General features: G+C 41.4%; 1 protein-coding gene across 2 annotated transcripts in view; it reads left to right on the top strand.

The window, feature by feature from the left end:
- Positions 1–27,202, top strand: part of XRCC4 (X-ray repair cross complementing 4) — a 110,102-nt gene that overhangs the window by 1,745 nt on the left and 81,155 nt on the right. For both annotated transcript variants that reach the window (XM_032212482.1, XM_032212483.1), the window contains exons 2-3: positions 12,811–12,962; positions 14,301–14,491. In XM_032212482.1, coding sequence (XP_032068373.1) covers positions 12,824–12,962; positions 14,301–14,491 — 330 coding nt within the window. In that variant the 5' untranslated portion in view covers positions 12,811–12,823. The remainder of the gene's footprint in view (positions 1–12,810; positions 12,963–14,300; positions 14,492–27,202) is intronic.

Below are 27,202 nucleotides of genomic sequence, written 5' to 3'. Positions count from 1 at the left end.
CAACTTCAAACTTGACTATATGATTTGTTAGTCTTAACTTCAGATAATTTATAACCTGAAGCACAGGCCTAAAAAGGATCTTTGGGGGATGCCCTCCACTTGCTTTTGGTATATGATTATAAAAACTGGTCATTTAGTCATACTGTTTCCCATTTTAAAAACCATATATTTATTTTCTATTATCTCATAGCTACTGAATGTACTCAAAAGCCTTTGACGAAAGATTTTGCCAAAATATTTTTTAAAAAATCTTCAAGTTTATAATGTCTCCCATATTGTCCCATCCAAATACTTTCGAACACTTCGAAATAAGTTTAAACATCAGTACATGAGATAGGACTTATATCTGTAAAGACTGATAAAGACTGCCTCAATAAATATTTTTAATAATCCTTTTTTATGTGAAACATCATAAGGCAATACCTTAAGGGGGGAAAATCCCTCTTTCTCGATCTCTGCTCAACTGATCTGTTCCATTTCTGTAAAGGCCACCAACAGAACCAGAACCATGTCTGCATTGGGGAAATCAGTGGCATTATGGAAGATTAAAGTTCCATTTTTTTTTATATGGGGCCATGCACATTGCATCCATACTAAAAAAAAAAGGCAGGGCTTTGATTGCCCTTTGCACCCTCTCTTTTGGTGCTGCTGACTTCCCTGTGGATATTCTCCAAATATTTATTTATTATAAAATTAGTTATGTTTATGTAGATACGAACTGGCACAACTACATTGTTTGTTAAAAAGCTGTAGAATTAGTTATTTCCAGCAATCTTTCTCGCGTTCCAGCTGCACCTATACAAATCCAGTCTGTTCCTGGGTGAAGAACAGCTTTCTGTTCTTTTTGTTTTGTTATGCATATTAGTTTATTTCAGCTCCTCTGATGCTTCCTTTCTTTAATTCATGCCTTTTAACTGAATATCACTGATATGGCTCTGTGCCATTATTTACACTTGAGTCATACTGTACTGATCTTTGACCAGATTCCAAATGATGGTATCCACAGACAAATTCATCCTTGATTATAGTCAGTACATCCAGTGGTTGACTTAATCCCTTACTGTACACATTATGCTAACATGACATCACTCTGCAGACTATGCCTGCCCTTTCCAATCTTGTCTAGCACAACATGGTATAAACTCTTGCCAGATTCACGTTCTTTTCTTCCCGTTTCTTCTTGTCTTCATCTTTTAGTCTAGCCTTTTTCTGCAGCCAAAATTCCTCTTCTTCAGCACTATCTCTCTCCAAGAACTTATAATCATTCTTCTAAATAAACCAAGAAGCCAAAAAGAATCTACCTTTTCTTAACCTAAAATACTTACATTAATCCTTGAAGGAAAAAAGAAAGGGAAAGCAGGAAGAAAGGAATATATCACTCTAAAGTGCTGATTCCCTTTTTTATCTCATTTTTGATCCAGATAACTTTTTAATCATGTTATAAAAAGGTTCATTATCTCCAGGAAATATACCAATAGTATTCTAGTGTCTATATTCTCTGTTGGGTACTTCGGAATGGTAAGAAAAAAAAATATCAGGTCTTATTCTATATTTGAAAAAAAATCCCTCTCTTTTGGTCTAGCAGAGAACATTCTCTGTCTTGATATTTTTTTTTTTCCTTTTCAAATGAAAAATAATTTATTTTCTTTATAAATTGATTTTATATTTAGACAACACCAAATATTATTTCTATTTTTAATATTAATTATGCTTTCTTTTATGAAAAAATAAACAGTAAATTGGATTGGTACAGGCCGATTTGAATGTTTAACAGAAAGTCATTTTAAATGATCTAGCATGACTATGAGAATAAAGAGCAAATTAAATTCATTCAGTACACTGTGGAATACAGGTGGCAGGAAATGGATCATAGCTGAGTTTAAGCTTTTGATAAGCTTTAGATTTGGATGTCTTCAATAGTTCCAGAAAAGTTTCACAACATAATTTGCTAGGAACTGAGTTTTATATTAATATAATTATATTTTTATTACTTTGGCTCTGTCATCTACTTTAAAAGTAAATGTGATTTTCTATTGAAGAAAAAAGAAAGCCTCAAATGTGGACTTCTTCAGATGTTTTGACAAAAGGACTATAAAAAATAATATCCACATGTCTTTGTTCCTTTACAGTTTTCATTTAATGCACATAGTACATTTTCATTGAGAAAATCAATATTACGGTTACTTTTTAACGCTATGCTGATATTGAGTTGATCTTAAATTAATATAAAATGGTCCCGAGACAAATACAATATAATTCAGAAATATAGGTATTTTAACACATTGACATGTATTTTTGAAGAATTCAGCAGATCCTTACATATAAAGCGTATGCTGTATACAGCAGCAAAAATATCATTTTGATGGATTTCTTGGGCTGGTTTTAGGGATTCCATCCTTATAATCTTCAGCTCTGTTATAAATAAAACATTATGTGTTGTTAATAAATTAGAATTTAGTATTCATGGTCTACTTGATAAAGTCTACATTTGGACAGAATTTAAAACTTATGTAATTAAAATTGCCATTAATATGACAAATATTGAAAAATAAATACTTGTTTTTGTCCATGTTTTGGACAAGAATATTTATTATTTTATTTCATGTTTTGGACAAGCATATCTATTCCCATGCACTGTGGGAGAGTCCAAGCAACGGGTTGAATCTTGTCCTTCTGCCCAATGGACTAAATTGAATTTCCAGCCACGCCTCCTTGTCTCCTCACATATCCAGTTTTCAATTCAATCCATTGCCCAGTTGGACGTATTTTTTGTGTCTCCTGCTATTGCATTTAGATTTTTGCTTTTTATTTGGTGTGATTGTTTCCAAAGTGCTGATTTTTTTCCTTTCCCTTTGCTTGAATGACTAGTTAGGTTATCTTTTGCTTTCTCTGTCAGCATTCGGTTTCCAGGCAGGCAAGCACTTCTATCCGGATGCGGGGGCAATTTTTGTCTTAAGCAGATCTTCACCACTGAGATTGTCCATTCATTGGTGACCTGCGCAGCTTGCTGCTTTTTCATCACCTGCCTTTCATCAGCACTGTTTGGCTCTTGCATCTTGTTGAGGTTCGGAGCGGCGGCTCTCCTAATCGATGGATCCGACAGCGTGGTCTTCACTGGCCATGGCCATTTTGGATTCTCTCCTTCTGGTGGCCATTTTGCGCGTGAATTTCTCGCACCACTTTTGGCTGCAGCCATCCTCCACGTAGCTCCCTTTTCTGCCTTATCTTAACTTGGCAACCACCTTTTCATCCCCAGCTGTGTCGTGACCGATATTGGCCCACACTTGCCCATGCTGTCAGTGAGGACCTTCTCTGTAATCTTACCTTCCGCAAGATCGAGGTTTTGAGATCCCGCAGCCCCGTTATCATGGCCGGTGACATCGTGGAAGCCCTGGAACTGGCAGGCCAGTCTACCAACATTCAGGCCAGAACTTTTGCCAGGAAGGTGGGCAGGGCTGCAAGGGAGGCCATCAGAGGGGCCAGAACCGACAAACCCTATGCTGGCAGGCTGACCAAGGGTTAGGATAGGGACTCCCTTAGGCACCCAAAAGCAATAAAAAAACAGATTGCCAAGGCCCAAAGATAAGTGGTGGCCCAGGTTCATCAACCGGCCCAGCCAGAACCTGCAGCTGATCAGGGAACGGCTCATCCCACCCTGTCCCATTCGGACATGAGGGGGCCTCTCAGGCCGTGTCCTCTGATGTTGCTAGAGTAGGATCTAGATCCCTTTCTCCTTTCCTTGGGGATGATGCTGACCTTTTTGATTGTGAACTTGATTGGGACAGGGAGGACCCCCTTCCTCTCCCCTGAACAGGGATCCTTCTCCCAGACCCACAGCAGCAGGGACGCACCCGATAGAAGACTAAAGCCCAAACCTTTCAGCGGAAATGCGAAGTAATTTCTATGATGATTACCCAGGGTATCGCTGAGGGCCTACAGCAGAGGGAGGCTCAAGGTCCCGCCCCCCCAACCTGATAAACAAGCTCCCTGATCTCGCAAGGATAAGGATCCTCCACAGAGATCTTCATCCCCTGATCCCTCATTGGCGGAATCAGTGTGGGAGGATGAGGACTTGGGGGATCAAGAGTTGTCTGAGGACGAGGGCTTGGTAGCAGATAAGCCAGCCTTTGCTGGGTTGTTCAAACCAACTTTATTTAATTCTACCCTATTCAAGGCTAAAATTGCTACCCATATGGAGTCAGACACCCCCCCCCTTTGCTCAGGGTACTTCTGACCCTCCTGATCACAGTAAAGGTCTGTTTTCCAGCTCAGGAAATAGTTCTGTCACCCAAGCTATTTAAGGATGTAGTCCAACAGCAATGGGTGCAACCTAGTACCTTGGACACCAGGTGGCAATGACAAATGCCTCTATTCGGTCGATCCCAGCATGGAGGAGCTCTTGAAGCTTCCCACAATCGACCCCCCGGTTGCTGCCCTAACTTCTACATCAGTTTTACCTCCTGACCTTTTGGAGGGCCTAAAAGCGGAAGATAAGCACACTGAACGAGCTTGACATAAGACACATCAGGCTGCAGCATGGGCCATTAAAGTGGCCACTTCCGCTTCCTTTTTCAATCGGGCCTCTATTGCCCGGCTTTGCCAATTAATTACCAGATGGCCCCCAGGAGATTCCAGACTGCATCAGGATGTTAACAAGATCGTGGCCGCAGTGGAATATTCCGTGGACTCTACATTAAATGCCTCAAAGTTCGCCTCGCAGGCTATGGCTTCCAATGTTACCTCGCGACGCCTTGTGTGGCTCCGTCATTGGAATGCCGACATGAGGTCAAAATGGAAGCTGGCTTCCACTCCCTTCAAGGGTGGCAAGTTATTTGGAGAAGCCCTAGATTCTGTGCTAGTAAAAAATAAAGATAAGCGAAAGGTCATGCCCTCCATGTCTCGCAAACCAGACTGCAGGTCTTCCTCCTACTTTCGTCACCAGGCTCCATGCCAGGCTGATCCTCAGCCTTCTACTTCCTCTTACCAGAGGCAGTACCAACAGCCTCAGGATCGAGCACACGATAGGCAGTCCTGTCGGGACAGGAACCATTTCCAACCTTTTTCCCGATGTCCCTTTCGAGGAAGATCTGGCAACAGATTCTTCAAATGTAATAAGTGACCATCATCCTGATCCTCCCATAGGGGGTCAACCTCACCTATTTGCCACCCGCTGGGAGGGGATCATGTCAGATGCTTGGGCCCTTCAAACAATCCAATTAGGTCTGACGTTGGAGTCCCCCCCCAGCGCCACTTCATCCATTGCCCAACTCCACGGTGTCCCATCAAACTGGGCCTCATGGAGACCGAAATTCGCCATCTGAGAGAAATCAGGGCAATAGAAACAGTTTCCCCAGGACAGGAACGCAAGGGCTTCTATTCCATTTTATTCCTAGTCCCCAAGAGCTTGGGGTAGTGGTGGTGGTGGAGGGCAACCCTCAATTTAAAAAAGTTAAACGAATATGTGGCCTACAAAAAGTTCAAAATGCAGTTGCTCCACTCCATTCTGAGCTGCATTTGTCAAGAGGATGTCCTGACATCAATCGATTTGAAGGAGGCATATCTCCACGTACACATAAGACCGGTGCACAGATGTTACATGAGGTTCTTCTATGAAGGAACCCACTTTCAGTACAGGGCTCTTCCGTTCAGCCTGTCCTTGGCCCCAAGGACATTTACGAAGATCCTCGCAGTAGTGGGCGCCCATATGCATCAGCGACTGATTCGCCTTCAATGGTATCTCAATGACATTTTGATCCAGTCGTCGACAGTAAGACAGGCAATTTGCGACCTCCGCGTCACCATGCGTACGTTGCAGACTTACAGCTTTACCATAAACCTAGGGAAAAGCCACCTGACCCTGCCACCAGACCTTTACACCTAGGAGAGGTGATAGACACCTTTGTCAATTCTTCTTCTCTCAAGACCGCATTGTGAATCTCCAACAACTAGCCCGCCGGATTTACCATTCTCCCAGAGTCCAGGTCTTATCCCTATCCTAATTACTGGGAAAGATGATCTCGTGTCTTCCATGGTTCCTTGGGTGCGACTTCATACTCGCCACCTGCAATGGTTACTGCTCCCGATGCAGAGAGCCAACGCCAGCAACGCTCTGACAAAGGTAATGCTCCTGCCCAGGGTCCGTTGTTTTCTCAGATGGTGGCAATCCCCAGCCTTGACGAAGGGCACATTTTTCAAGGAACCGGTTTGCCAGATCATCACGATGGATGCCAGCCTCTTTGGCTGGAGGGCTCACCTCGACAACCATGTCGCACAAGATCAGTGTCCACTCACGACCTCTCCCACAATATAAATTGGTTAGAATTGAGGGCAGTCCGCCTGGTCCTTCGGCAATTCCACCCGCACATATAGGGCCGGCATGTCCTCATACTCACCGACAACATAGCGACAAAGGCGCACATCAACCTCCAAGGAGGGACCAGGTCCAGGTCCCTCATATCGGAGGCGGAGGCCATAGGACACTGGGCAGAGCTACACCTAGAATCGGGGTGAGCAACATATGGGTGGATTGGCTGAGCAGAATGACCATGGGCGCCTGCACCCATGACTTTTTCAACAGCTGTCAAGGAGATTCGGACCTCCCCTGGTCGATCTGTTCGGCACCCCAGAGAATGGTCAACTTCCCTGCTTCTACACCAGGTTCCAGTGTCCCCTGGCGAAAGGGGTCGATGCTCTTTGTTGCCCCTGGCCTCCTGGCAAACTTTATGCTTTTCCCCCATTGGCTCTCCTTCCCAGAGTAATTAGGAAGTCCTACTAGTGGTGCCTTACTGGCCCAGATGGACTTGCTTCACCGATTTGACAGACCTCTCCATTGTGCACCCATGGAAGATTCCACAGGAGTCGGTCTCTCTCAGTCAGGGGGCAGTTCTCCATCCAGACCCCCAGTGCCTCAACCTAACCATATGGCACTTGAGAGGGACCTCCTGAAAAGGGCCGGGTTTTCCAATAACGTCGCCAAAACCATACAGGTACCAGATGCCCCTCCACCACTAGAATATATGACGCCACTTGGGGTTCCTTTGCCCTTTGGTGTGCGGCTTGTCGCATCCAGCCTACCTCTGCTCCCCTTCCATGGATACTAGACTTCCTCCAGGAGGGCCTTGAAAAAGGTTTGGCACCTAATACCCTGAGATGCCAGGTATCTGCTTTATCAACAGTGATTCTCTCTTCTGACCGACAACCACTCAGCAAGATTCCGGAACTGCGTAGTTCCTATGAGATGCTTCCAATCTTAGCCCTCCAATCATTCACCGCTATCCCTCCTGGTATCTCGCCACAGTCTTAAGGGCACTCTCTAACTCGCCTTTTGAACCCCTCCACAATGCTTCCTTGAGGCACCTCACCTTCAAAACCGCCTTTCTAGTCGAAATTTCCTCAGCTCGCAGAATCTCAGAGTTCGCAGCCTTGTCCGTCCGGTTCTACCACAAAACCGCGATCGACGAAAGCGCGTATGTGACGTCATCACAGCGCGACGAAAAAGATCGAAAAAGATCGAAAAATGTAAAAATAAAGCTAAAACCTTCCCCTAACCCCCCCAAACCTAACCCTAAACCTAACCCTAAACCTAACCCTAAACCTAACCCTTAACCTAACCCTAAACCTAACCCTTAACGTAACAAAAAACCTAACGCTAACCCTTAACCTAACGCTAAACGTAACGCTAACGCTCTAACCCTAACCCTAACCCTAACCCTTAACCTAACCCTAATCCTAACCCTTAACCTAGCCCTTACCTTTATGTGAATCGGCTTGCTGTAATTTAATTTTTATTTCAATTTTTTGATCTTTTTCGTCGCGTTGTGATGACGTCACATACGCGATTTCGTCGACCGCGCTTTTGTGGAACGCGCTTTTGACGGGTCACGGTCCGTCCACAGTGACCTGTGCATTGTCTACCCAACAGGGTCGTCCTACATCTAGATCCATCCTTCCTGCCGAAGATCAATTTATATTTTCACCGTGCTCAGGAGATTGTCCTTCTGGACTTTTGCCCAAGACCTAAGGATTCCAGAGAACAGCGTTGGCACTCCCTTGATGTTCGTAGATCTTTAAAGTGGTACATCAAGCAAACTTCTTCCTTTTGCCAATCTGAATCCCTCTTTGTTTCTTTTCAACCGACATCCGTAGGGCACAAGGTCACCTCTTCTACGGTCGGCAGATGGATCAAAGCTTGCATATCCCTCGCCTATGAGCAGCAGGGTAGGCCGACTTCCTTACAAATCACAGCACACTCTACACAAAGCGCTGCTACAACAGCTGCCTGAGCCATCCAAGCTTCGATCGAGGAGATTTGCAAGGCGGCAACTTGGGTGTCTCCCTCATTATTTGTCAGACACTACAAATTGGACAAATTTGCTTCCGTAGATACTGCCTTTGGCAGGAGAGTGCTGTAATCAATTGTTTCTACTTCCGATTAGACTTCACCGTTTTTCACCCACCCTAGACATACCTTTGTTTGGGTATGTCCCATTGCTTACATTCTCTCTTAGACTCTCCAAGCAGGTCACGGGAAAATGACCATTGGCTTACCTGAAGGGTCCTTTTTCTTGCGCTGCGGGAGAGTCCAACCCCGCCCTGGGTGGAGAGTTACTTCAGACTGGAACGTTCCTGGTCGATTGACTTCTATGGATTACATTTGATGTAACATAGACTACTTAACCTCGGACTATGCCTTCATTGAAAACTGGATATATGAGGAGATTAGGAGGCGTGGCCGGAAATTCAATTAAGTCCATTGGGCAGAAGGACAGGATTTAACCTGTTGCTTGAACTCTCCCGCAACCCAGGGAAAAGGACCCCTCAGGTAAGCCAATGGTCATTCTGTCAAATTTTGATGGAAATTACTGATCGTAGTTATTTAGCCTTATAGAGGAAATTAATCCTTCATTGCTGATTTCTAGGCCAGTTTACCATTATATAAGCTAATTCTCTTGCTTACTACTATGTGTCCGATTAACTGATATGTAGGATTCCATCATTCCCTGTTTTGTTTGTTGAGAAGTTTAACTTCCACTGTATTAAATGTAGGAAGTGTCCATTAGCAACTCCCTGGTCCAGACTAATATTTATGAAGTTTTTGATTTCTGCCTCTGACCCTATCCTTTATAAAACAATAGCTGCTGTTTGTTCAATATGATTTACTATATAATAAATTAGAGTAGAAGTGTAGTTTCTGTTTTCAGTCTGTATCCATTGTAATAGTCAAGAGAAGAATTCCAATAAACTGCTTTTGACTTTTTAAAAATACTACTGTTCATTAAAAAGAAGCATTTTGATATCTCAAAAAGAGCTTTCTTACACTGAGAAAATATCTATTGCTTTTTTTTTCATTTGTTCTTATTCATGTCCAATATTTTCCACCCTCCTCCACCCTAAAACCCCTAACAAAAACAGTATATTTTTCCAAAAGAAATTGTGGTGGTGATTATATTCAAAATTATAATAGGCTTAAGCAAATTATTATGGTTTGAAATATTAGTTAAAAGATCGGGGTCAGCAAAAACTAGAGAAATTTTTTTATCGTTGTTTACATTAGTGCAGTTTCAGTGAAACCCATTTGCAAGGCAATAGGGTCAAGGCTGATTTGAACAAAATATAGGAATTGTATAAAATGGGAGAAGAGTTAATTTCATTGTAAAATAACATCTCTAGTACAATCCTTTTTCTTTAAATTAGAAGTCTAAAATAGTAACCTTGTTGTTGTTGACAGGATGTATTCTTTCCTTTTTCATCAAAACTACCATCCATTTCCCCGACTTTGATAGCATATACTAATAGAACTCTCAGAGTTGCCAAAGAAGCATGATGTGGAAAAATGTATTGCAGAGGTTGGGAACATTCTAACACTTATAAAATCTGTACTCTAAATTTAACATAAGATTAACACTTAACAAAGTGTGTGTAAGTCCAGTATTGTTTTCAAGGTTTTAAAGTTCTAAAATCTAAATGAAAGGATACGTGAAATTTTATTTTTTTAATCTGAAGAGGTCTTTCTAAAATATTACTGTAAAACAAGCCATGAAATAACTGTTTCAACGTAGATGTACATGGAGAAGATGTAATAATCCTTCTTACTAAGCACGGTAGCTTTTTAAACCTCTGATTAAATAGATGCTTTATACTTATCATGTGTCCCTCATAGATAATGCTTTTATCATATTCTGAGGTACCAAGAAACTAGAGGATAAATTCCTTACACCATAATTTATGTATTGTATATTTCCCCAAGAAACAGAGTCGATGCTGCATGATTAATTGTTCAGGTTTTTCTTATAAGACTGACTACTTTCCCCGGCCCCTAGTATACGTGTACTGCCTGGGCAGGATTGGACTATGAATGTAACTGCTAAAGTTGCAATATATTTTTTCTTTTAGATCTGCATGTTCCCAAAGCAGAATGGCTGAAGTTTGAGGCACCTGTTACTAAACCTTTTTCTTAATCAAAAGACAGTTCTGCAAGCCAGAAATGAAAAGCTGAAGTTGAAATATCAATGACACTCTGTAGTGCAGTGAAGGAAGCCAAGAGTTGGCTTCTGTATTGTGCTTGAGAGTTACCCAAAGCAGCATGCAAAATGATTTGCCAGCTAATAAAAAAAAACTGTCTTGTTTATTCATCAGAACTGTGGACAGTCATTGTTTGGGAGCAGACTCCAACTAATTACATGCCAGCCAACAGCTGATTCTCCCCCAGAAGGAAGCATTGCCTAATAAAGATCATAGATGCCAACCACTAAATACACAAAGTACTAAAGATGAGCAGTTCAATCGCCAACTGTCTGGTTTTTCTCAATAAAGCTAGTGATGGACAAATTTGGGTAGAACTTTGCTATTCCCACCTGAAAGTCAATCTTTGTTTCTTACTTGTCTTTTGGTGAAATATGGATGTGAAATATGATTCTTTTGTGCAGTTAGGAGAACTCACTAGCCTTTCTGTTATCATACTCATTCTTTTTAAAATGCCTGTAATGATTAAAGAACATTGGCACCAAATGTTTCAATTTTACAGTGATTGCAAATAAGATTATAGATGTGTCATTATTTATTCCTTGAAAGTCATTTCAATCCATTTGACAATGGCTATTATGTGTGATACTAGAATGCAGGGTAAACATTCATTCTCAGGAACACACATACTTATATTTCTAGGAAATTCTACAAATCCATAAACAGTAATGGTATGTTTGTGATCCTAAGTAGATAGAAGATATTTGTGGATCTTTGTTAGAGCTTACATATGCCTTTTATTTTATTTTATTTGCTAGTGCTTCTGATATCTCTTCAATTACATGGAATGTTTTGTGTCATTAGGCTACACACATGGATAAGACTATCCTTGTGATCTTGTTAGGCTAGGGGCAACAGGAGGAGCTAGGAGAAGAAACCTTGGCAGAAGTTATGAAGATATGTGTGCCATTTAAAATCTTTGTGCGAGCTTCATTTTCCAGAGTGAACTAATTTTTTCTGCCATACATTGTCTATAAATTTATGGGAAGATCTGATCTTTAAATACTCCTATCATATACTCCTATACTCGGGCTGATGGAACCCGCAGCATGCCTCTTCTGCTGGCACAAGTGGTACAGGCCAATGCCAGTGGGGTGAGGCAGTCCCTGAAGTAACCTGGACTTACGACATGAAGATCTTTAAAGGCAATCACCAACACTTTGAATTACATCTGGAAGAAGAGTGGTAATGAATGCCGCACATGTGGCAGTGGTGTTACAGGTGCCATGCTTGGGGTTCCCAAAACTACCCACGCTCCCGCACTCTGCATCAGCTGGAGCTTTCGACTGCTCTTCAAAGATAGCCCCATATAGAGCGCATTACAATAGTCCAGTCATGAGATGACTAGGAACTGAATGACTGAATGCCGGGAATCCAGAAAAGGCCACAACTGGTGCACAATACAAAGTTGTGCAAAAGCTCTTCTAGCCATGACTGCTACCTGTTCCTCAAAAGGAGCCACAAGTCCAAGAGAGCCCCCAAATTGCGGACCAAGTCTTTCTGGGGCAGTGCCATCCCATCCAGAGTCAAAGATGACAAAGTCCCAGATCCTGGGCTTCACATGCCCAAAGCCATTTGGTCTTATCAGGGTTCAGTTAAAGCCTGTTGTTTCCCATCCATGCCCCCACAGCCTCCAAGCACCATGCAAGGGGGCCTGGAGTATCACCTGGGTTACCAAGCATAGAAATATAGAGTTGGGTGTCATCAACATACAGTATATACCTCAACTCATGGTGATAGATGATCTCACCCAGGGGTTTCTTGTAGATGTTGAAAAGGAGTGGAGAAAGAACCAAGCAACTGAGTACTGGACCACTCTCTCCCTACCAATACTGACTGGGAACTGCCACAGGGAAGGGATTCGAACCAGCGCATAACTGTGCCACCCATCCCCATCCCCTATTAAGGTTAATAAGGATATGTTTACATAGATTTTACATCTAAAAACTGAATGTGGCATTCATAAGCAATTTTAAGATACATTAAAACTCTCCATTTTATGCTTAATAATACTGAGGTCTCTACAATACTGAATGTTACTTATTGAATGTTTGTATATAAAAACACTCTTTAGACACCCAAAGCTTAAATATGTCTTCATAATAACTTTAAAAAAATAAATTTTACCATTTATAGGAAAGTGAAATTATTTCATCTAAATATTTGCATTAATCTATAGGTCAGTAGTGCTTGTGAATTTTGTATTTTGAAATTTGCTAATGTTCACTGAAATGGAAATATACTGGCTGCTGTCCTCCTAACTTTTAACGTCTGTTTTTTTTAAAACAGTGACTAGAAAAATATGGAGAAGAAAGTGAGGCAGCTGTGTCCTATTTCTGATCCAGACACAACATACTTTCTGCAAATAACTTGGTGCAAAGATCTTGGTATGGGTTTTGATCTTATACTAAGCGATGGCCAATCGTCTTGGATTGGAAGAGGTATAATAAATTTATAATAAATTATAATAATAAGATAAATTACTGTATGACTTACTATCATTGATTTATTAAAGGGTTACTCACTCCCGCTTTTCTACTAATATTCTATTTACCCCCAAATAAGTTGAAGTTTCCCCTATCCTCACAATTATTTTTTAATTGAGAAAATAGTCTTTTGTTCCCTGAAGAGACTCTAGAGCTGATTCTGAGTATGGCAGAAACAATGGAAGCAAATTTTCCCTTTTCTGCCTTATTGCAGGTAATTATTCTTGCCCCCTGGTTGGGAAGAGTGAAATCTGACAATCATTGCCAATTCCTTTATTGGGCTATGAAGACTGTATGAAATCAGTAGAGATTATAGATTATTCTAAAATCTATATTTTATAGATTATTAATATAACATCCAAAAGATTGATCCAGGCCAGTATTCTGTACCTACCATCTCTGTTGTGACTCAGCAGAAACCTGTGAGTTGTTTCGGGATGTAGGATAATGAGCAGCTGTTGCTCGTTAGGGTCTTCTCCTGCGGATAAAAGACTGATGGTGCAACGCCCTAGTTGCAGAAGTCAACGTTCGTTCGTTCGTCCGTTCCGTTCCTGTTCTAGTTCGTGTTCATGATTCAAAGAAGCACTTGGATAAGTGATTTGCTTTATATAAAGCTGGTTTGCTGTGAGAGTTTGTTTTTGCATTTGTTGTTTAACTTTTTGCCAGAGAATTTATCTATGTTAATTTTGGGCTCACAGCCAGCAAAAGCCGGGACTGATAAAGACATTCCCTTGCAAGCTGTGTGTGGCTGTTGTTTCTGAACGAGCTAGGTGGGGGGTCAGAACACATCTCTATCCATATACTGATAGAAACTTCTGTCACAATTTAAATACCAAGATAGCTTTCTCTTTATATTTTTAGTGGTTGGTATTTAGAGATCCTCTGACTATTGTACTGAAGATACTTTGTACCCTTCATTACTGATAACTATGGTAGTGTTTCCTCCATAATGATCTTTTGAAGTTGGTAATCATTTCTACATATAATTATGTATTATAAAACAGACTACTTCAATTGTCTTGATTTTTAAATGTCTTTTTAAATATAACCACAGTGCTGTGATCCGTAAAATGTTTGCTCAATTTTAAAAATATGGTATAAGAGGTTCCTTTGTGTAGGAAGGCCTCTTGCATTTTCACTATTTTAAAGAAAAACTTTATTTTGATTATATTTTAAGAAAATTATGATTTCAAATACATTGAAATCTCTTTCAAATCTATCTATTTATGGCTCAACAATTATAATGGCCTTTCTTTCAAATTTACTTTAATTCTTTGAATTACTGTCTTTTAGTGTCTGAAGAAGAGATTTCCAGAGAGGCTGCTGACATGGAAATGAAACAAGAAAAGTATGTAGAAGAACTTAAAAAAGTACTGTTGTTTGACCAAGAGTTTTCAGATACATACCGTTTTGATATTTCTAAAAAGGAAAGAAATGGAGAATCAATTTATTTTTCATATGAAAAGAATTTGAAGGATGTTACTGTAAGTATTGCTTTGTTACATTTATTTATCTATTTTTATGTTATAAATCAACATTTGATGTCAAATCTTAAGGAACAATGGATACTTAGACCTTTGTCTACTTTTGCCTATTTTTTTCTATCAAGGAACCATGAAAATCATACTACATAGAACATGATCAATATCATTGATCAGTATCATTTTAATAAATCTCTATTATGTGTATTTATGTAGGTCTCTTGTTATATACAGATACTCTCCAATTTACAACCACAATTGAGATCAGAATTTCCATTTCTAAGCAAGACAGTTGTTAAATGAATCACGCCTAATTTTATGATCTTTTTTGCTATGGTTGTTAAGTAAATCACTGGTGGTATTGAGTGAACCATGCAGTCATTAAGCAAATCTGGCTTAACCTTGACTTTAGTGTCAGAAGCTGGCTGGGAAGGTTTTAAAAGGTGATCGCAGGACCCCGGGACGTTGCAATCATTGTAAACATATGTGTTGCCAAGTACCTGAATTTTGATCGCACGTCCGTGGGGATGCTGTGATGGTTATAAATAGGAGAAACAGTTGTAAGTCTCTTTTTCAGTGCTGTTATAACTTTGAACAGTCACTAAATGAGTTTTAAGTCGAAGGCAACCTGCATTTAAGTATTTAAGACGTTTATGTAGTACTTAAGCCTATTCTAGAAGCTGGAGTTTGAGTCAAACTGATAGGAAATTGGTTGGAAAACTGAACTAATGTATTTATTTTTTAATGAAATATATCTTTCAGTTGTACTTCCAACTTAGTTAGTGCATATGGTATTAAGAATTAAAAGAACAATAGGGAAAACAACAAAGGGAATCACAGAATTCTAAAAGAGGTATCAAATAGCAGGTTCAAAACCAACTTGCCCCAGGCTTTTTGAAACAGCAACTCTTCCAGTTAAGAACAAACTTTGCAGAAACATTACTGTAAAGTGATAACCTTCTACAAAAAGGATGCAACCTTTAATGATAGCTTGATGTTCTTACGTGCATGAGAAGAATAAAAGTGACATAAAGAAACAGCAGAATTTAACAAATTAAATGGTGTGCTCTAGTTTCTTTTAACTAAACAATGCCATCTTTTGGGACCTAGGAAGACTGCCTTCTGAGCCTGTTTTTGGAACAGCATCACTCCAGACATCTGTAAATTTCTTATATTGGTGATTTTCAAAAAGTCAGAGAAAACCTGGGTGTTGGCATTTTGGGTCAAGGGTGTGCTGCTAATCCCTTGTAGGATATACACTTGATTATATTTTCTTTCTGATTCCCATGGTCTCTGTTTTTTAAATTATTTTTAACAATGTAAAGCTGCCCAGAGTCTTATGGAGTTGATCAGCCTCTAAACATCATAAAGAAACAAAAGGAATTAAGGCCAGGAATATGGTGCATATAATATGTGGTTGTATATGATATATGACTGCACAGGTTCAATCTATCTTTGGATACTTACAGGCCCTGATTATTCTGGATGTTGAAATTCATTCCAACATATATTAAAAAAATGAATGTTACCAATTCATGAGTGGTAATAGAATTGCTGAGAGCTAGATTGAAATGACTCCAGTTGTATTCCTGCAACAGTTCTAGTCTATTTCTCTTGTACTTTTCTGCAGATATTTTTCAGTTGCTCTACGCGATGCCATGAAAATATATTTGATAGTGTTATCAGAAGATAAATGTAAATTCAAAGATATTCTGAAAGAAAATTAAAATTGCTGTACATAACTATACTTCCATTGAAGACAATGGAATATTTGAGGGGCTGCCACAGGAGAGAAGTGGGCTATTCTCCAAAGCACCTGATGGTTGGACAAGAAGTAACAGTGGGAAACTAATCAGAAAGAGATCCAATCTAGAACGAAGGAAAAATTTCCTGACAGTGAGAATAATTAATCAGTGAACAGTTGCCTCCAGAAGTTGTGAGTGCTCCATCATTGGAGGGTTTTAAGAAAAGATTAGACAGCAATTTGTCCGGAATGGTATAGGATCTCAATAAAGGAAAATATTTGTAGCACAGATTGAAATGAAGTGTCCTGGTGCTGTCTGAACTTGGTTGTTTTCTTGTAGAAGTTTCATCCCCGAAATTAGGTATAGGATCTCCTGCCTGAGCAGGAGTATTGGACTAGAAGACCTCCAAGGTCCCTTCTAATTCTGTTTTACTGTTATTGAGATTATAATAATAAAATGCTATATCTGTACAGTGATTCCATACTAAATTAATTTTCTGTTAACATTGCTTGGGTTTGAATCTATATAATGATGGAACTAAACTGATATATAATATTGCATTCATTAATGTTTGCTTGTATCATATTAAACTTGCAAATAAAGGAACACGGGGTATCTATAGATGAAAAATAATAAAGATGAATTGCATTTAATCATTAGCAGATTGTTTAAAAACAAGTTGCTTTGTTTCACGACTTTTTAAACTTTTAACATCTTCTATAAAGTTTTTAGACTGATAAGGACAAACTAAATGGCTGAGAATCATTTTAAAATAACAATAGGCCTGGTACACTGTAGGGCTTGTGTGTCAAAGCAGCTGCAGAAGCAATATGGGCCACACACACTGAGAGCTCAGTAAGGGGCCATTGAGGCTTGGCCAGCTAAACTGCTGCCACCTAAACAAACACCATAACAAGAGTCAGAGATTTACTGTTTGATCTAAGTAGGTGACCACTTGGAAGTAAATCTTTCTGAGTACTTCACCTAGGAGCTCTCTGCATATTGCAAATAATGGGACTCCTGCGCTACTTTCTCATTGGAGGTGGCAATTAAATTGATTAAAGAGCTCTTGATAAACAATATTTGGGAACTAGCAAATCTTTCAGTACAATCAGGTGGCAGATATTGTAGTGTCTTGTGAACATTAGTAAACTTTCAGCCCCAAAAAATTCTGGCATATGCAAAATTTGGCTCAAAAAAGAAGTAATTTTTTTTAATTACTTTTAATTAAAATCTGAGTAATTTGTTACATATTTCCTACACCAGCATTTTATTGTTCAAAAAGCTTAAAGCAAGAAAGTCATTTATCGATTCAATATACATTTTCTATTTTTTTAAAAAAAATACCTCTAAATGTTACCTAGCACTGATAACGTTACCTAATTTGGGTAATCAAACGTCTGCAAGAAAACAAGCAAATTTAGAGAGCACCAAGGACCCCTCGCCTCTAAATGCTTCCAAAATGATTACTCAAGGGCTTAAACTCTGAGAGTATCATTTTCATCTTTTGGAACATATGGTCTGTGCTACAGTTTTTGGTGCTTACAATTGCTTGCTCAGTTGAATAGAAATAATTTCCTGTGAGGAAAACTTTAAAATCCTACATTATTGTCTAGACTTTTCACCTTAAAAAAATAAGTTTGGCAACGTTATCTAGTAGACTCAAACTTTGTTTTATTTTATTTTTAATATTAATAGAATTTAAGTTAAATAAAATATAAATATCAGTGGTGGGTTTCTAATTTTTTTACTACGGATTTGCTGATGCTTTTGTGTGTGGAAGCGTGTGGGCATGTGGGCGGAGCCTTCCGCTGCCGCTACTACCAGTTCGCCTGATCCGGGCCGAACCAGGAGCAACCCACCTCTGAATCTCATGTATGTAAACACCCTGCCTACCATTGGCCTTAGTGAAAGAGTAATTATGAAGTCTTTGTTGATTATAACTGATTGTTGGACATAAAGATCAACAATTGAACTGAAGCTGGAGCACAGGAGGCTTAAATATTTTTTCCAATGCAATTCCTTGAATTAATCCCAATTTTTGCTCATATACTGTTAGCCTTGCATGTATCTAATCTTTACATTTACTTTTTTGCAACCCATAAAGAATTTCAGAAATTTGAAGAGGAAGTGCAAATTCAATCTTAAAATCTCATTTCATGGTCTTGATGCAATAGGGAGATACTTTTTAAAATGTATCTTCCAATCTTTCTGTTGTTGTTTTCCCTTTATCTGTCTTGAAATCATGAAATTAGTCAAATTACTTTGAATCTCTGACTTTGTACTGCTGTCTAGTTATAAAATGATTTCGTTAGATTCATATTGGTTAGTTATATATTGTGTGAAGAATATTTTGATTGCCGCAAGATATATTTGATTTAATTTGATTCATTATTTTAGAAGGTTTAATTTAGTCATTCCATCATGATTTTTTCACTACTTAGATTCGGTAAAGAAAATTCATTTAAAAGTTATTAGCAGATACAGATTTTAGATTAAAGGTTATAATCTAATAAGAATATAAATAAGATATGAATACTGTACTTGTATTTTGAAGTAATTAGGAGCTGAACTAGTTCAATTAACTTATGTTTAAGGATAATTTTGCCATGATGTGCAAAAAGAATAACCACCATTAAGTTTTAAGTTGTATTTAAAAGTTACTACTGCTGATCTCTAAAGCCAATTTCCATCAGATTACTTTTCTCATTTCTTTTGAAACATTGGTGCTCATATTACTTGAATAGATTACCCTTCATTTGAAATTTATTATAGTTAGTATTATGGAAGAATGTTGTGTGATTTCATAGCCATCTTCTGTTTTTCAGCAGTAGCACAAGCCATGGTACTAAGCAGTGAAATTAGTGACAAGAAAATTTGTTATCTGTTTCTTTGTGCCTGTAATTTTGTTGTGTCAATTACCATATTTTCGGAGTATAAGATGCACCCCCCCCCAAAAAAAGTGGGTGGAAATGTCTGTGCATCTTATACAGTGAATATTGCGGCAGGGGAGGGGGATGGTGTGGATCAGCTGTTCTAGAACGGGTTGTGGCGAATGGGCTGTGGCGAACAGATCAGATGAATAACGGATGGATCCTGGGAAGCAGAGGCAGATTTATATATTTCTTCTTTTCATCCCAAAAGCTAAGTGCGTCTTATAGCCCCGAGCATCTTATAGTCTGAAAAATACGGTATAAAGTTATTTTCTTAAGGTTAAAGCAATTTCATCAAAAATTTCCCAACATCAGAAATGAAACCATACTCCTTTGGAGTCTGATTAAAGTAACAGAAATATACCTTAATGTAGTTATTAAATGATGTTTTCTTTAAACTGTTTAGATACTGAAAAGTATTATCTTTTTAATTCTGTTTATTCATAACATTATGCATAAATTGATGCTTAAAGTGAAGAAATAAGTCACATCACAAATATGCTTAAAATAAATTGTCTTACAAGTTTATAGATTAATTACATAGATCTTGACCTATTGTATATCTTATAAATGCCTATTAACATATAGTTGTCTCATTCCTCCCAATTGCTTAAAGGATATAAAAAGCACATATATGGTGACAAGTGTGGGGAGCCAGTTTACTGTCATAGTTAAGACATCAGGCTCACCTTTAGCAAGGAGGCAAAGGTTTTCTGAAACATCTTGCCAAGAAAATGGCAAGGTCATGCATTCTCTTGGACTTGCAGGCAGTTTCTGAGAATTTGACACGATTGAACAGAAAACTAATAATATTGTTGAAAAGCCCATATATTGTTCCAACCGTCTCCAGTACCCTGTTTCCCTGAAAATAAGAGCTCCCTGGATAATAAACCCAATTGGGCTTTTGACAGCATGCGCTAAACTAAGCCGTCCCCCTCCCAAAAATAAGCCCTCCTGGAAAATATTGCTACACAGCAACAACCATGAGGTGACCACGCTCACCACCTCCTGCACCTCAAAAATAACAAGACTTCCCTGAAAATAAGGCCAAGCGCTTATTTTGGGAAAAGAAAATAAGACCCTGTCTTATTTTTGGGAAACCACAGGTATGTAGTTATCTATGTTACTTCTACTATGGAAAAGTCATTTGCACAATTATAAAAAAAAAGAAAAAGAAAGCTGTGATTCATGTCTGTTAATGAGGCAGAAAACAAACTAATGCATTTTTCACAATAATTGGTATTTTGCATGGCCCTAACGTAAATCCAGGTTTCATGGCATACAATACAGTACCTTATAATTACCACAGGTACTGACAATAAAGCTATTATCATAGTACAAATTAGAAGAAAAGTATTCTGAACAGTAAATTGTAAGTTTATTAGATCTAATAAATGAATAAATCATGGTTGAAAAGCCTATTTGAAATGAGAAGATGTCTCAAATGAAAGGAGCATGTATCATTTCAAGTCCTGTGGCTTTTCTCTAGAACATCAAAAATGTCTGTAGTTGGGACAATTTTTCCCCACTTAGCATCATTTCCTGGGAAAGAACAAGATTTGTGCATTTATTTAACCCGCATGTGCGGGTTTGGAATGGCGACCGGGCTTTTTCGCTCTACACAAACTTGGCGAAAAAGCACCGGGAAGCCTCCAAACGGACCGCAAAAATCTTTGGAAACAGCCCCTGGGAGAGCCTAAGAGCTGCGGAACCCAAAGGACCCGAAGAAATCCGGAGGCTTAACATTCTCTCCACAGCGGCAGCCCGAGTTGTCCAGCTGCGTGAGGACGGCGGCGACGGCGGTGCGCGGCGGTGATAACGGCGCGCGGACGTTCGGCGTCTCCCCTACCACCTTACCATCTTGGATTCCTGGAAGCCCCTGGTGCTGCCTGGTGAGCCCCCTGGCCATTTCTCTGCTGGCCCCTGGTCCTATTAGTCGCCCCTGAGCAGCGAAACAGCAGCTGCTGGAGTTGGAAGGAAAGCGTGGAGGAAAGCGTGGAGGGAAAGATGGCGGCGCCAAACAGCTGACTCACAGTATTACATCCTTACATCCTCCTTTCTGGCCAGCCTGTTGACTTCGCTGGAGCTGAGTGACTGTGACTGTGACTGTGAGCCCTGGTGACTAGTGAGCTGAGAGGGGTTAATTTTTTAATTTAGTTGTTCATCTTAAAGAAGGGGGCTGTCGGAGGCTGCATTGAAACTGCGGACTGAATGGTTGTACTTGCTACCGTCCTAGACGCCCCCCCCCTCGGATCTATCTTTGCTCACTTTACCATCTGTTACCTACCCTATTATTTATTATCTGCTGCCTTTTCCTGCGGCCCCTAGGAAAGACCTGGCCGTCCTAGGCTAAGCTCCCTGCTTACTTAACCATTAGGAGGAGCAGGATTGTGGCTTAGCTGGCAGGGAGCGATAGAGGATGGCGGCTGCAGTGACGAGGATTGAGCCCCGAAAACACCAGCACTCTTCCCTCCATCTACGAGAGTGGCACAAGTCAGCCTCGAACTCTGATCCCCTACATTGGGGCCCTTATCTATCTTTAGGAAAGAGACCTTTGAACACACAGCCCGCTAACCTTCACCAGCGGGGTAAGACTACATGGTTGCCTCTTACGAACTTTGGAGCTTCACATTCAATCTTGCTTGTATACAGCCACCTTATACATTACGCACTTTTGACTTGGTGGCCAAGGACATCTTCCCAGGACATAAGAAGGGAGAGGAGCAGATCACCGCTTCCTCCACTGTTTCCATATTACGATATATTATAACTGCGCAATTTTTAAAATAGTATGTTGAGTGTATGGGAGTTGGCTGGAATTGAATGAATGGCCCACTTTTAGTAATTGTTACTTTTGTATTTTTTATATGTTTTAAATTTTACGTGGGAATTGTTAGAGTGGATAAATGAGAATGTTTGACTCGGAGGACCTGCTGGGGAAGGCGGGGGGTACCGGGGTGGTTGGGGGGACCATGGCTACGGGAGTGGGTCGGAGCATAGCGGTCATGATAGGGAGAGGCAGATATGGCGGGGACTTTAGGGCTGGCCATTACCGGGGAAGGAGGGTTCGCTACATCACAGAGATCCCTCCTTCCGGCCCTATGAGTCCCACTCCAAGACCAGATGGCGCGAGCAGTCAGGACCCTGGTCTCAGGCTGTTGTCGCTAAATGCCAGGTCTGTTGTTCACAAAGCTCCCCTCGTCCGGGACTTAATTGTTGACGAGAGGGCAGACCTGGCATGTATTACTGAAACCTGGCTGGGCACAGAAGGAGGAGTCCCCCTTGTAGAGATGTGCCCAGAGGGATTTCAGGTGCTTCATCAGCCGAGAGCCCAGGGAAGGGGTGGCGGTGTGGCTATTGTAATCCGGGAGTCTCTGTTACCTCGTAGGGTCCCTGCTCCGGAGCTTGTCGGGTGTGAGTCCCTGCTGATAAAGTTGGACCTCAAGGGTCAAGTGGGTTTGCTGCTAACGTACCTGCCTCCCAACTGCGTTGCAGCATCCCTCCCCTCGCTCCTCGAGTCAGTAGCCGAGCTGGCAGTTGAGTTCCCCAGGCTTATAGTTCTGGGGGACTTCAATTTGCCATCGCTCGGTGAACGCTCTGATGGGGCGCAGGAGTTCATGGCTTCCATGACAGCCATGGGCTTGACCCAGGTAATTCGGGGCCCAACCCATGCAGCGGGTCACATGCTCGACCTCGTATTCCTCTCGGAGCAGTGGATGTGTGATCTTGGTCTGAGGGGTAATGAGATCATACCCCTGTCGTGGTCAGACCACTGCCTACTGAGGCTTGACTTCCGGAGGCCAAACCCCCACCGTAGGGAGGAGGAACCGACCAGGTGGTTCCGCCCCAGGCGACTTATGGACCCGTTGAGGTTCCAGACGGAGCTTGGGGTCATTCCTGATACTCTCGCCCACAGTTCGGCGGAGACTCTGGCTGCCGCCTGGTATTCGGCGGCGTCGGAGTCTCTTGATCGGATTGCGCCACTACGGCCCCTCCGGGTCAGTGGATCCCGGAGGCCTCCTTGGTTTACCGAGGAGCTCCGGGAGAAGAAACGCCGGAGGAGATGCCTAGAGCACCTGTGGAGGTCCGATAAGTCCGAGGCGAACCGAGCACTTTTAACTACCTGCACCAAGGACTATGTCCGAGCATTAAGAACTGCTAAAAGATCATACATCTCTGCCTTGGTTGCGTCCGCCGAGTCACGCCCAGCCGCCCTGTTTAGGATAACCCGCTCCCTCCTTAATAGGAGGGATGCGGGAGACCCCTTGCAGGGTAGGGCTGAGGACTATGCTCAATTCCTGGCGGACAAAGTAGCTCGGTTTCGGTCGGACTTGGACTCCACCGCAGTAGATCCAGCCGAGACACAGGAGGACCACTTGGCAAACCATCTCTGGGTTGAGTTCCAGGATGTTGCCTCTGGGGATGTGGACAAGGCCATTCGAGCTGTAAGTGCCTCCACTTGTATTCTGGACCCGTGTCCCTCCTGGCTGGTTGCCAACAGCAGGGAGGTGACACATGGCTGGATCCAGGCGGTTGTGACCGCCTCCCTTCGGGAGGGGCACTTCCCCGCCGTACTTAAAACGGCGGTGGTGAGACCCCTCCTGAAGAAACCATCCTTGGATCCAGCCATTTTAAACAACTTCCGTCCTGTCTCCAACCTCCCCTTTATCGGGAAGGTTGTTGAGAAGGTGGTGGCCTTCCAGCTTCAACGGGCCTTGGAGGAAGCTAGTTATCTTGACCCCTTCCAGTCCGGCTTCAGACCTGGTTACAGCACAGAAACCGCTTTGGTCGCATTGACCGATGATCTCTGGAGGGCCAGAGATGGAGGCTATGCGTCCATCCTGGTTCTCCTTGACCTCTCAGCGGCTTTCGATACCATCGACCATGGTATCCTTCTGCGACGACTGCGGGAGGTGGGAGTGGGAGGCACTGTTTTACGGTGGTTCTCCTCCTACCTCTCGGACAGGTCGCAGTCGGTGTTGGTCGGGGGGCAGAGATCGTCCCTGAGGCCCCTAACATGTGGGGTGCCGCAGGGCTCGGTCTTATCCCCCCTACTATTTAACATATACATGAAACCGCTGGGCGAGATCATTCGGAGGCACGGGATAAAATACCACCAATACGCGGACGATACGCAGCTGTATCTGTCCGCCCCGTGTCAACTCAATGAAGCGGTGGACGTGATGAACCAGGGTCTAGAGGCCGTTAAGAACTGGATGAGCGCTAACAAACTGGTACTCAACCCGGACAAGACCGAGTGGCTGTTGTGCTTCCCTCCCAATAATTTGGCCAATGTACCAACGCTTAGGCTGGGGGGTCAAATTTTATACCCCTCAGATAGGGTCCGCAACTTAGGAGTCCTCCTGGACCCACAGCTGACTTTTGACCACCAGCTGTCAGCTGTGACCAGGGGGGCATTCGCCCAGGTTCGCCTGGTCCGCCAGTTGCGGCCCTACCTAGACCGGGAGGCTCTCACAACAGTCACTCGAGCCCTTGTGATCTCTAGGCTGGAATACTGCAATGGGCTCTACATGGGGTTGCCCTTGAAGTGCATCCGGCGGCTACAGCTAGTCCAGAATGCAGCCGCGCGAGTGATAGTGGGCGCACCGCGGTTCGCCCACGTTACACCCATCCTCCGCGAGCTGCACTGGCTACCTGTTGGTCTCCGGGTGCGCTTCAGGGTACTGATGACCACCTTTAAAGCACTCCATGGTAGTGGATCTGGGTACTTGAGAGACCGCCTTCTGCCGATTACCTCCCTAAATCGACCAATTAGATCGCACAGACTGGGCCTCCTCCGAATCCCATCTGCCAGTCAATGCCGACTGGCGACCACACGGAGGAGAGCCTTTTCTGTGGCAGCTCCGACCCTGTGGAACGACCTCCCCGTTGAGATCCGTACCCTCACCACCATCCAGACCTTCCGCGCAGCCCTCAAGATCTGGCTCTCCCAGCAGGCCTGGGGATAGGTTCCTAATTTACCCGCCCGAGTGTTTGATTGCTGAACGAAAGTTGTGTTTTTACTATTTTTTCTTTGTTCACATTCTGTTTTTTTTTTTTTTTTGACGCTGCACCCCCTTCCCTTGTGGTTGTAAGCCGCCCTGAGTCCCCTCAGGGAAAAGGGCGGCCTATAAATCCCAATAAACTCAAACTCAAACTCAAACTTATTTAGAAAGCTATCTTCCATCAGCGATTCTTAACTATGAAACCTAGCCTCCTTTTTAGGATTGGATGAGCCTTTTGATAAAAGCTGCTGTGTTAGATTTATGTTTAAAAGTGGCTCTAGCATTCTGACTTACCTGGTACGGAAAAAGTATTTCCAGCCAAGTCATTTACTAAATATTTGTCACTCTGGATACATGGAATCTAAACTAGAAAAACTGATTCATACTCTTCGTAAAATGTATAAAATAATATGGAAAGAATTAATATTTTTGACTTGTTTCATAGCAGCTAATGGGAAAATGAGACAAAAGTTGTTTAGATTTAAATGTAAACATTTAAATGGTTTATTGAGAAAATCTGAGGGTAAAGCCTTATGAAGACACTGAGAGTTCTAATCTCTGGGGTCTGCTGATCCCCTTTCTGAGCTGGTTTCTTATAAGAAGCAGACGATGTCAGAAAAGTCTTCTGTTCATGTACATCAGGGATGAGGAACTATGGCCCTTTTATGACTTGTGGAATTCAACTCTCATAATTACTGCCAGCATGGGAGTACAAGTCTACAAGCCATAAAGGGGCCATAGTTCTCAACTTTTGATGTACATGCAGACATTAATAAGGTAAAAGGAATATGTATAGCCTTGCTTCATGTTTGATGCACAACGTGGCATTTGTTCATGGCTGGTGCATGATACCATTATCATCTACGGGTCTCCCATCTGTGGAATTGATGTAGATTATTAACTTTTTATGAACTCTAGTGTTAATATGTTGTCATTTAGTGTTGATGTTCTCTGATTTTATTGTTGCATTGCTTCATATGAGCCTCTCATTCACTTAACCCCCCCCCCCCCTTCACCCATATTTGACTCTCGTTAAGACTTTCATGACACAGCACTGGCATAGTTAAGTCATAGCCTTGGTATAATATTATGACTGCTGAGGCATTTACTTTTACTGTAGAATTAAAGAGTCACAATCTAAACAAAAAGAAAATATGAAGGCATTGTTTTCCTTGTTAAGTAATCATTTTAAAATGCTTGATCCTAACTAGGCAAAAAAAAATAATCATAGTCATCTACAACCAGAGGAAGATCTGTATTTTTCCCAGCTTTACATGAATCATAATTTTTTGTACTACAGTTTGCACTTTGACCTTTAGGAATAGTGCTGCTTTTAGAATAGTGATGATAACCATGACAAGGATATTGAAAGCTTGTGGATTTTAATTGCCATGTAATTAAAATCAGACGTGCCAGGCAGTATTTCTATAACATTTTAAGCACAAAGGTTTGTGTTTGGCATTGTTCCAATGCTGCATATGTTCATCAAATTGCAGCCTATTTATGCTATCTGGAAACACATGTGTTTAGTTTTGGGAACAATGGACGTTCATCAAGGCCACCTCCTAGGACAGCAAAGAGGAGAAGTATGTAGTAAGTACAGTACCAAAATGAAAATAAAATATATACTTGTTCAGATTTTACCTAATCACTCCATAGAGGACAGTGTGAGTCTGCTAAAGACATTTAAAGCAAAAAGGACTTAACTTGTGTCAGTTTTTAAAGCTTGGAAAATAGTTAAAACATTAAAACATTTGAGGAAATTTTTTTAAAAAGCTATTGTTTTCTTGAGTGTCTATATAGATTTAATTCTGGTTTTCGTTCACCTCTTCATTTCTCACATCCTTCTGGTATAAACTTTCATTATGCTTTTCCTGTGCAAGTGAGAACAGAAAAATGCCTGGCTAAAATCTCCCCTACTGCACAAAGGATACCTCCCAAGTTGAAAATGACTATTAAAATAAAGACTTTTTAAATAAATTATATTGATGGGGGGGGGGTGTTGTGTGTGTGAAAAAAATTCTTAATTGA

Source organism: Thamnophis elegans, chromosome 3 (assembly GCF_009769535.1).
Source record: "Thamnophis elegans isolate rThaEle1 chromosome 3, rThaEle1.pri, whole genome shotgun sequence".
NCBI classification, from domain to species: Eukaryota; Metazoa; Chordata; class Lepidosauria; order Squamata; family Colubridae; genus Thamnophis; species Thamnophis elegans.
The sequence above is the reverse complement of the archived record's forward strand: the minus strand, read 5'-3'. Positions and strand labels throughout refer to the sequence as shown.